The following is an 11,447-nucleotide window of genomic DNA, read 5'->3' on the forward strand; positions in this document are numbered from 1 at the left end:
TTTCTTAGCAGTAGTTTGTTTTTCAGTAGCGAACATCACAGTTTATATCTAATACGTGTATGAATTTTCTGCATCAAAAAAAACTGTCGTCCACTCAGACTGACTCATTGGTGCTTTTCCTATATATGGTAAAAGCAAAGCTTTGTAATCACAACCATATTGCAAAAAGCTACTACACTAAGCTTAAAAACAATAAAAGCGGTAGCCACCTTAAAAAAACTCGGGAGTAGTATTCAACCCCTTTATACTAAAAATACAAAGCTTTATACTAAAAAAGAAACTGAAGCTTCTAAAGCGTCTCGCTTTGCGATTAGACAGAGAACAAGAGACACAGCTGGAGTTGGGCACTCTAACGCATCAATACACAGGTATTTTAAAAGTCACGGCCATTTTCAGAATATTAAATAAAACTTAAGTTCGTGAAAAGCAGACATGCTTCGCCTTCGTTAAGCTTTCAAGGAATGAACTATGTTATAGATCCTTTTCCCTTCCATATACGTCACCAATTTTCCCTTTCCTTGTTATTTACAAAAATTAATTTGGAAGTGCTTTGCACGAACCCTCAACAAATTCTTCATAATATGAAAAATACCAATAACAATTTGACCAAAATTAGTAAGCTCTTCATAAACTTCAACCAAAGTAATTGTCCTTACCCGTTAATAGAGCGGTCATACATCCTGAACGCACTTCACCGCTGTCATCAGCAAAATGATAATGTGACATATATATATATATATATAGCGAGCTTACAGCTAAAGCAGCATTTGTATCAAGTGAAAATCTGTTTGTTGTCTGACCCTATAATATATATAATACATATAGTTATTCTCCTGCAGGCCAAAAGTTTTGAACCAAGCTTAAGTGCTTTTCACAGACCTTACAAGTTATGCTATGCCGTTCAGTTTAGTTTTACGCGCTAGAACTGATATTTGTAGCGACTTTGCAAACCTCAAAAGCAATCCAGGCCAATTACCGCATGATTTTAGCTTGAACTTAGTTCTCTTTGTGACGTTTATGCCTTGCAAGGATGCCTCATCGTAATACAAGTTAATATCACTAAATATAAATGATATAACGCAAATTAGTTAAGCAGCTAGGCTTGAGGCATTGGTAAAACAACCTGCGTACACGATCAAAAAATTATTTCAAGCCAAGATATGTAGTAACAGTTAAGTTAATGTGTTTTTACAGTATGTAATATTTTTAGTATGTAATATTAATTTCAATATCGTAATAAGATTGGAATTCACGCAAGAAACATTTATTATTTTTCCATTCATTGTAGCGCCATGACTTTGCGGCAATTAAATGTTTGCAAAAATTGTTCAACGATCCTACACAATTATGTTAAAATAACCTCATGGCTGACCCTCAGGGCTCAGTCATTTTTCCCGGTAGCACTTTCTACTACAATTAAAATACTCTACTACTAATAAACTACTATACCATATACCATACTGAGGACTGTTCCGCGTTCCTATCAGTACGAACAATTCTATAGAAGGTGTTTATCTGTTTCTTTTAATGACTATATCTAAACGTCTCTGTTTAGTTCCTACCTATTGCAGACACATAAATACAAGAAGATTCATTGCGTATTAATGATCGCAGCTTGGACGGAAATTGATTTCTGATGGTACTGAAATCCTCACAAAAGCTCAATTAGGATAAGCTTTTGAATATATAAATGTTTTGTTAACTCATCTTTATCTATTAGATTAGTTATTATAGCTTTGTTATAAGAAAGCCTGTGCGTAGCTGGATAAATACGATATGTAGTCACCCTTATTGCGTCAAGAGAAAACAATTGCAGAAGATACCACAAAACTATAGCATTTCAAATTTCTAAGAAGAATAATTCGTTTACACAATTTTTGTGCAAAGCCCATTATTGGGAAATAGGCAACTCAATTGTAGAATTGCTCATGATTTTATTTATATCTAGTCCATTCGTTTAGACCACCGCTACCACTTTTCTTTCTGCTATATGTGTGCTGTTACCTAATAATAATAGTAAATTTAAATCTAACCAATATTCGCATACATCTTAAACAGCAGGATACACTTACAAGCTGGGAATCCCCTAAAATGACGTACCTCATATAAACGTAGTCATTTTAAGTAAGGCGTCTTGAAACCAATTATGTCCTTAACAATCACGTTTTGTCAGCCACCTTCAACGATGCGATACAATTAGTATTAAAACTAAATAATTTAAATACTAATTATTGCAGCATGACAGTAAAGAAATACTAGATCACAAAAATTACGTTCGCGAGCTGCAGACAGGAACATATATTTGGCCATGTGTCAATTTTTCACCCATAAAGTAATCTGCAATTTTACTTGCTGCTTCGTTAAAATTTAACTGGAAGTTTGAAGATATGTCTGCTTTCTAGGTCGAACGAAGACCATTCTAAACTTTATCCTTAAACGATCCTTAACAGCTCAAATAGGATATAAAGATGCTGCATCTCTTAAATGTCCAAAACGATGGCACAGCAGCTAAGGAATTGAGATCAGTTCCACGAAAAAAATCATTTAACAATAAATTTCTATCACATTTTGTCAATCTATAATAATTATAATAATTGCATATGCTCTGACAGAATTTATGCGACTAATAAGGGCAGTGTCACCTCGAAAAGTTATATTTGCGAATTTAATCAGCAAATGGCGTATAGCTTGTTTCTTGCATGCTCTATTTGAGACCTTATTGAGCGGTATGGCGCAAGGACCCAGTGGTAGTCAAATTTTAAGAGAATTCTTGGATATAAAGAAAACTTCATCAAAACGAACAGAGCTTTCAGACGACACTTATCGAAATGCCAATATATGCCTCGCGTTCTAATACCGTATTGCTCCTAATGCTTAGAAATAGTAGAGATGTGATGAAACTGCATAATAGTCTTGTACTATAGCTCCTTGTATTGACGTTTCAGTATATCCAGTAAACTAAGTGGTAACACATCCTGTCAGCTGTGTACAAGAAACTGTTCACTTGCGTATATGCAGTAAATGGTATGTATTCGCGTAATGGTGACACGGTGTTTCCTTCAGACTGTAGCCTAATTTTAGTGGAGCGTTTGACTTAGTTAGCTAAAATCAGGCGTGCCCTGAGCCCCTATCTTTTTCAAGTAAATGAAGACTGCTTCCGAATTTGTATATGTAAAGATATCTTGTCCACTCCTGTTTTACAGCTCTGTGTCGGTACCTAAATTACCTCTTCAAAACGTTTTCAAGTGAGAACCACAAACAAAAGTGCTTTTAAAGATGTTTTGACAGTTTTGATATACGTTTGACATAATGTTTCTCCTGTTTGTGGCCTAACTAAAAGCAATATTTATGTTTAATATATATATTTTTCAAAAGGACGAAAAGCCCGATAGCCTGCGCAAAGCAGAGGCAGCTATCTTGGTTAGCTGAACAATACACATAAGCCGGAGTCATAATCCAATCTACTGTGTGAAAAAATTTCACTAATATTACTCAAACCAAACTGAACTGTCATATTCGACACGTAGAAAAATCGCTGCAAAGAGAAAACAAATAATTCGTTTTTGTATGATAACTTTACATTTAGTATACCTGCATTGAGAGCCTAGATAGCTCTTGGTTTAGCTCCCTTGTTTCTCTCATGTAGTGTACTTTGTTCATTCCCCCAGCAGTCACAAAGACTAAGGGAAAAGCAACATCCCTCACAAAATATTCGCGCAGTCCTTTACTGAGATGTCACCCAACATATAAGTGGAAAGTTAGCTACATTACCGTGCCAAACCCTAGCGGTCCTCAGCATGCCTCAATATTTGTACTGAAAGATTTCAGTTTCTTTTAGAACGAAATAATTCAACTTCTTGGAACGAGCCAGCGTGGAAATTATGAAGATAAATATAGATGTCATTTATTCGATCAACCATATTAAATCTTCCACGATCTGTCGCTATGTACACAGTTTACATTCTATTCACATTCTACTAGTAGGTACTATACATATACACACCCAGCCTGATTTTATGGGTGCATAAATCACAATACGTTATATACAGTTGACCTAAAATGTTAAGCATTCATACAAGAGCAATAAGATCCATGCGATCGGCATCAGCTGCGAGGCTCTTTCGTACCATATATGATTGTGGTACCTATTGGGTCCATTAAAACAGTCATAGAAATGCTAACCGACTGTTTCTCTAGCTGTTCCTCGTACGATTTGCATTGGTTAATATATCAATGTCTTTATGTAACTAGAAATATTTTAAAAATTTCTATAATAATAAGGGATCACTGCTCAGATACCGAATATAAATCACGCCTATTTTTCTATATAATAGAACCAAATCGAGATACCCGTTTTCTGGCGACAATCCAAATTAAAGCATTAACAAGTCGATTGTTTCGTTAGTGTCATGCGCGCTTCAGGACTCAGCTCTCAAATATGTGACCTATATTATGATTTTCGTCATATGATGAAAAATAATATATGGATGTCGTATTTATAAATTAGTTAGGTTCGTCTATGCATCAGTTATGCATACTTTGAAAAGTCACAGAGCTGTTTTTTTCTGAATAACATTTTCTACACAATTAGCATAACCTATACACATAGTAACTTCTACACCGAAATTGGCTTATCAATGAGCCTGCATGAGCTTACGGTCGAGTAGTTCTACGATCATTCGCTTGCGGAAATAAGGCATATCTCCCTGAGTGAAATTTAGCCGCGCGTCACGCGAAGCATATTCGGCGTACTTACATGCGAACATGCCACAATCTGAGCCGTTGTTCTGTTGAGGCAGACCCTCGACGTTGACCAGTTTCCATTCGCTTATATCAAGCGGCTCTTTTTTCTTATCCTTCATTTCTGAAACTAGATAGTCGAGAAGATCCCGAAGACATCGGTCGTTTCGTTTTCCCATCGAGTCATAGTATTTGATTGTCGTATGCCTTATATCGATAACAGCCATACACCAGTGCATTCCTAGGTGAACAGGAACTAACACTATATCGTGACTAAACAGGTCGACTTTCTTTGTCCATCGACGCACTCCAGCGTAGCCCTTCTGCTCGAGAGTTGTTACAAAGAAGGTACTAAATGCATAAGTTTTGGGCAACGACGAGTTCTCTTTCGATCGTTCGACAATCATGGTCAAATAGAAATTAATCACGTTGTCGTTCAGCCAATTGAGACCGGTAAGGGTCTCAAGGTCGTTCCGAGTGATCTCTAACCGAAGTAGTTCGGAGAGGGTCTCGTTCCGCGGAGCGTTCAGCGCCGTAATGGCGCGTGCAAGCATCTCGTCCGTAAGAGGAACATCTTGTGGTCCCGGTTCCGCTATGGTCGCTGATTTCTTGCCATATCGAGCGCTCACCAAGGCCCGAGCCTTCTCCAACGCCTCAGTTTCGCGTCGGATACGACTGCAACCAAGCAGCACTTGGGCGCGCCAGTCAGCCACATCGAACGCTAAGGCTTGCTGCTGCTGCTTCTTCGTAGCAGGAAAAAGATATCCATCGTTGTCTTGATTTTCTATCCTAGGTAGGTCAAGTCTTGAGTGAAGGCTGTCTAAATTCACGCCCATAATGTCCAACAAGGATATCTTTGGTATCTCGTAATTGAGACGAGGCGTCGAGACCTGACGTCTGGCAATTTCCTGCAGAAGCGAAAAACAAACACGGCGTCGTCGATTAGATTCAGTCAATTATTCACAATGAGCCAATAGACATGGAAGATGACGTACCAAGGGGTGGGTAATGTAATGAATAATGAATGTGTTGCGTAGGTAAAGGTCTAGAATTTGTATTTATTTCTATGATGTTTCACTGATGGTATATTAGGAGTGATCGATCGACATTGAATCCTTTTCCCTTCCTTACCGAATCCCTTTTATTTATAGCTCTCACCACCTTCACTGGGCCATAATATTATCTCGTTTATTTTTGGCAGTGCTATGCCTTCTTGTGACGTCACAATGTTCAGCAATGATTCTTGTAAATAGAATCATAGTGAGTTGTAGTGTCACCTATTTTCCACATACTACTATTAACAGATATGGACATGTCAAACAAAACTAAGTGAGGTACATTTGTTCAATCAAAACATTTTATGTGATGATATCATATATAGATAAAGCACGCAGGGTGTCTCAAAAATGCATGCAATTGACAAGTCATAGCTTTCTGATTGCTCTTTATTTACAACGCATAATTAACTGAAAACGAGGGCTGAGATAAACCTTTGAACAAATAAAATATATTTCTAGTTTCTATTGCAAATACGAGCATGTAACAGAACTGTAAGGATCACATCGCAGGGAAGAAGATGTACTTATGAAATTCACAATCAATCATATGAAACCTAAGTTTTTTTAAAAAGGATAGGACTGTTCAAAATCCTCATCATTAGCTAATAGAGTGCAGCAAAATATCTTAAAAGTCTGTAAGACAACCAAACTACAAGGTTAGCGCCAGCAAATAAAGTGTCCATCGCATCTTAAAACGTCATAAATGAAAAGGTCACATTTTAACAGTGGTACATCCTCTCAGTGATGATAATACGGAAAATCCAAAATTATTTCGCTAGTAGTATTTAGAAAGGGCGAATAGAAGATACATTTTTTAGAAGAAGTTGTTTAAAACAATGAAGCTAGATTCAATCTGAATAGCTTTTTTTAACTAGGAGTTATCGTATCAAGCGCATTTCAAGCGAATAGGTTGGACCGTTATTTTTTTTTGACACTAAAGTGACTGGTGGCAATTCTTTGAATCCGTGGTACAAATATGTGTTTGTATATTATCGTAGTGATGTAAGATCATGTATAGTTGAGAATCTTTCAAATAAATGGATTAAGCAAATAGTGGTCAAAAAGGATCTTGCCTATTGTTAAAGTCTTTTTTTTGCGAGGCCACCCCAAGATTAGGTTTAGCCAGAATCCCGACAACACTGTTTTGAAATTTTAAAACGGCAACTGAGCACCATAACACTAAACATGCGTTTAGTAACCGCAACAGTAATATATGTAGCAGAAGGGAAAGTTGCACACTTTATATAGCCACTTTCGAAGCTTGAATATTAATTATAAATATATAATTTGTGAATCAATTGTAAATCAATATTAAAGTGGCACTCATTTATGTATGCATTTTGTCAGCCATAGTATACACATATATGTAAATGAGGCAGAAGTTTCTTGATAATGGATAAGTCTTCATTGCAATTATGTTGAGTATCAAGATATATACAAATTATTTAATTATTTATTTTAAAGAAATTAGTGTGTTGCACGTTCGTTTCGATTAACTCGTAATTATGTCTTTTGAGTTCCGTTAGAATAAGATATCGTGCAGTTCAGCTTAATCACTAAAACTGTATCTATTAGCTTCGAACCGGAAGGATAGATAACGTTCGACTAAAACAAGAAATTGTATGCTAGAGGATACCTAAACACTGGTCAATTGAATCTTACCTTACCGTAATATGATACCCTGTAATACGCTTACCTTGTAACGTAGAATTATAGAAATAAAGAAATGATATTCATTGAGCGAAATCCACTCTTCCTTGCAATAATTTGTGTATTTCTTGCTACTTAAACGTATAAGAAGTCCTTTGATTTACTGAAGCTATGTAAAGCTCTTACCTCGTCTAGTATTTTGCTATATGAAGAGGCGCTGATCCATTTTACGCCGCTGCTGGCTAGATCGAGGGCAGCGATGTTTTCGTTGAACACTGAAATCGTACATAGCGCCAATCATTAAAAGAGTTAGTTAGATTTAAATGTTAGACATGATTCGAGAAGTGGCGGACTTAGAACTTCGAAAAAATAGGATAACAGTTAAGTTAATGGTGTTTCGACTGAAGCAACTTTCGTTTTTCTTAATTTTCTTAAATTTTCTTAATAAATTTTCTCTAATTTTAAGTTTCTGTTCACGCACATTTGCTACTCCCCTTCGCATTCTCTTCTAAAAAAATATCAAAGTGAACTTATTATAACTCGTTAACTCTTTGGCGTGATGTTTCTGTTTGATTTACGCATTTCTGTACATTTGTATAGCCATTGATGGCGTGGGTAACTCCCGTTCAGGTAGACTTCAAGACAAAAAGAGGAGACCAAATTGTACTTCACTTCAGTTCCTACAACTTGGAGTTTCTTAATGCTGTCCATCATCAGCAGAACAAGAAGCCATCAAACAGAAAAGCGTGGGATCAAGTGTGGACGGGGAACCAAGTGGACCTCACATTTCATTTTTACGTTATCTATCTGGATAATGGTTCGCACATAGTGAAGTTACCTCTTTGGGGTCTTTTTGTGTAACACGAAGCATAACTTGAAAACTACATATAGACCCAAGAAAATTATTATTTCTAATTTGCTGGTTTTTAGAGGATCAAATTCGTTGGAATGCGAGTTCAATGTCCTGTACTTACTCAAGCTTATTAGAAGAAAGATCTAAATTATATAAACGACAACCCTCGTTATTTAGCCACTTTTCAATGAAATTTTTACGAAAATCCTTTTTATTTTTATACGGCTAAAAAAATTATTGATAAGAATATTGAGACCGGAAGCAAAGTGGACAGAATTTGCAGTCCATCATTAAACTTCGATCTAGTTATGATTTTAATTTGTTTTATTTCTAAATTGCTTCCACGAATTTATCTTTGTACATTTACAGGTGAGTCTAGATAGTAGAGTGATTTGTCTAGAACATCGCAACACACATTCTTGTCTTTCCTGTACTTATCTCCATTTCGCAAAAGACCGTCATCGACGGATGTGCTGTTACTAGAAGACGCGCGAACTTTAAGGAAGCTAGTTCCGCATAGAGTACATGCCACAGAAGCAAATTCGGATTCTTCTCAATTCTAACGAACTTAAGTACGTCACTCGTTATAAACTCAGTTATTTATTCAGAGTTTCTATAGAAACCAACTATAAGGACTTGGGGTGTATAACTAAAAAAAAAGATGCAAAACTGATTTGAGTTAAAACAACAACTAGTGTCGTAGTGTGGCTTATGGACGTCAAATATTCTAACGCAGGAAAACCTTAAGTGTGCTTATTCAATTTGATTTTTAAGCTGTCCGTCTTTGTAAAGGGTAGGGACAAAGAGCACATTTCAAAGCTTCTACCGGTTTTCACTTTAAGAGCAAGTGCCAAATAGTAGAACACTCATAGCCATATTATCGGTAGCCTAAAAGTCCAGCTAGAATCTGAACAAAGCACTTCCAGATTACTGCCAGCGGTTTCGCAAAACTAAAAATATTAAACAGATGCTCACTTTGACCCCACTCTTCCCTGCTCGCTGTGAATGATGTGTGTTAAATCGGGTATCGTTTGATCGTTGCTACAACAATAATGAACTGTACACTTATAAGTCAAGAAAATTACACCACCAAACTGCAGACGCTATTTAGACGTTTACGACAATGCAGTGGTAACGCTATTTCTCTCTGTCCCCTTTGCTCATTGTTATAACGCGAAAATGTATGTTTAGCTATGGAAACATTGAAGCTATATTGACTCCTCTCACAGACACTCTCAGCTGATGCCAAGAACGACTCCCTACATAGATCTACTTGTAAACAAAGTATTCGGTCAGACGGCCAAATCCTAGACAAATATTTTTACCTGAAGATAGCTTGCCTCAGCAGTCAGAACTTTTGCACGCATACAGACCTCTAACAAATGGCGGACAAGATAATTTTAAAGAAACATTTTGAAAACACATCCCATATCCGGCACACGCACCACCAGAGCTAATAGGCTTAGTAGGCTTTCCCATGTTCGAGGTTTCAACATACGGTCATTGTCTTTCCGTGCAAAAATATTCTTAAAAAATTATTACTAGAAGATATTACTTTTTGAACTTTGTCACTCATAACAAGGTAACACCTTATGATAACAAACATAGAACAACTTGACGTCACAAGTTACTATAAGTAAAAATTAACTGCACACATTTTTTGATTATCGAGGATACATTTCATTCCAGCTAAGTATCGAACAATACCGCAAACATGCAGTGCACTCGAAAATGCCCGTCGTTTTTATGGATCATTGCCAAACTTAAATTCACTCACTGCTTTTTTACTTGAAGACTGTGACATTTAGAGCGACAGTGGCGAATGCAATTTTCACCTAGATACAGGATCTAATACAATGGCCTTTATTTTTGGAACAGTGAACAACACTATCATCAGGATATTGTTAGAGTAATCCAGCATCATTTCTAAGACTGTACAGCGACCTTTTAAATGAATATTATTCTAATTTATTTTGACAATGCGGTATGTTGAGTGTCATATAATATTAAAAAAAGAATTTAAACTCTACTGCATTTTGATATGCCGCACTTATAATATTCCCACAGTTCTTAAACTAATACTTACATACATAATTTCAAGTGAAAGTTTGCTCAGATAAATCTTTTATTTAGGAAATCAAAAGTAAAGCAAATGTTTTACTTATTTTGCTTTTTGCTCATGCTAGACCGAGCCGCAATAAACCTAAATTACAATACAATATATCGATGATCATTTACGGTATAATTTACGCAAGGGCAGTGCGTATAATGGAATTACCAGTAAATTAACGGAATACATATTTGCTGCAGTACTCGCACAGTGAAGTTCTAAGCCGATGTTGCCCCAGCTATTGGTGCAATATCATCAGTATGTTTCTAACCATTTGGTTACCCTTTCATAGATACTTTAGCTTACTAGGCAAAGCTTACTGTAGTTTAGATTTAACCGTATTTTATTGTTATTTTAAAAAACACACCGGAGTGATAACCAACTCAGGATTTTGTTATGTTGTTTTACGTAGTGTGAAGCATATAATGCGACAGTAGTACATTAATTTTTTATTAGAACTGAATATTGCCCACAGCACGTTACTTAAAAGCATCCTTATCCTCTAACTTAAAAGTACTTATCCTCTAATAATTCATTTCTTAATTTTTTTTCTATTATTAAACTTTTCTACCTACAAAACGTACTCATTGCTGACGGTGAAACGAGGATATTTCCGGTTGCTACGAGGAAAATCCAACGGACTTCAGTAAACTAACAAAAAACTAATACTTAAATAATATTAATAATAATAATTTAATACTAATTAAACTATCAACTGATACACTACAGTCACCTAAAAATCGATTTCACAAGCACAACTTCGAACACCGCCAGAGACATGAAGCGGATGTGTACCTTGATACCGTTTATTGTTGTAGGGAAACCGAAACCACTCGCCAAATTTGAACGCTGACGCCCGCCAACGCCCGCCAACTTAATATCTCTATTGGCATGTAAGTTATGTTCATTGCAGACAATATTGGCCATTGCCTCTTCGGAACGACTGTAAATTACTGGCTCAGATACAATGACAAGTTACTGGTTCAATCAATGACATGCCACTTAGCTTGTGTAAATAAGAAAATCTACATTAGGT

The 11,447-nt window shown here is 36.3% G+C and overlaps 1 protein-coding gene across 2 annotated transcripts; it reads right to left on the bottom strand.

Annotated features, from left to right (window-relative positions):
• Positions 1-3,556: 3,556 nt before the first annotated feature.
• LOC111255018 (sentrin-specific protease 1-like) lies at positions 3,557-11,211 on the bottom strand. Of its 2 annotated transcripts, none has more exons than XM_022816643.2 (3): positions 10,996-11,211; positions 7,635-7,723; positions 3,557-5,648 (listed from the first exon to the last, which is right to left on the bottom strand). In XM_022816643.2, the coding sequence occupies exons 1-3, from the start codon at positions 10,997-10,999 to the stop codon at positions 4,635-4,637; spliced, it is 1,107 nt and encodes a 368-aa protein (XP_022672378.1). In that variant the 5' UTR covers positions 11,000-11,211; the 3' UTR covers positions 3,557-4,634. The 2 variants fall into 2 exon arrangements, with proteins under 2 accessions (XP_022672378.1, XP_086830577.1); XM_086974451.1 differs by lacking the exon at positions 10,996-11,211 and adding an exon at positions 9,627-9,645.
• Between the last annotated feature and the right edge of the window lie 236 nt (positions 11,212-11,447).

This window comes from Varroa destructor, unplaced genomic scaffold (assembly GCF_002443255.2).
Source record: "Varroa destructor unplaced genomic scaffold, Vdes_3.0 BEIS01000007.1, whole genome shotgun sequence".
NCBI classification, from domain to species: domain Eukaryota; kingdom Metazoa; phylum Arthropoda; class Arachnida; order Mesostigmata; family Varroidae; genus Varroa; species Varroa destructor.

Bases quoted from the DNA above. Each gene is read 5' to 3' on its own strand.
- LOC111255018 (XM_022816643.2), bottom strand. The intron at 5,649-7,634 runs GTAAGAGCTTTA...TCGCTTCTGCAG, and splicing joins ATAGCAAAATACTAGACGAG to GAAATTGCCAGACGTCAGGT.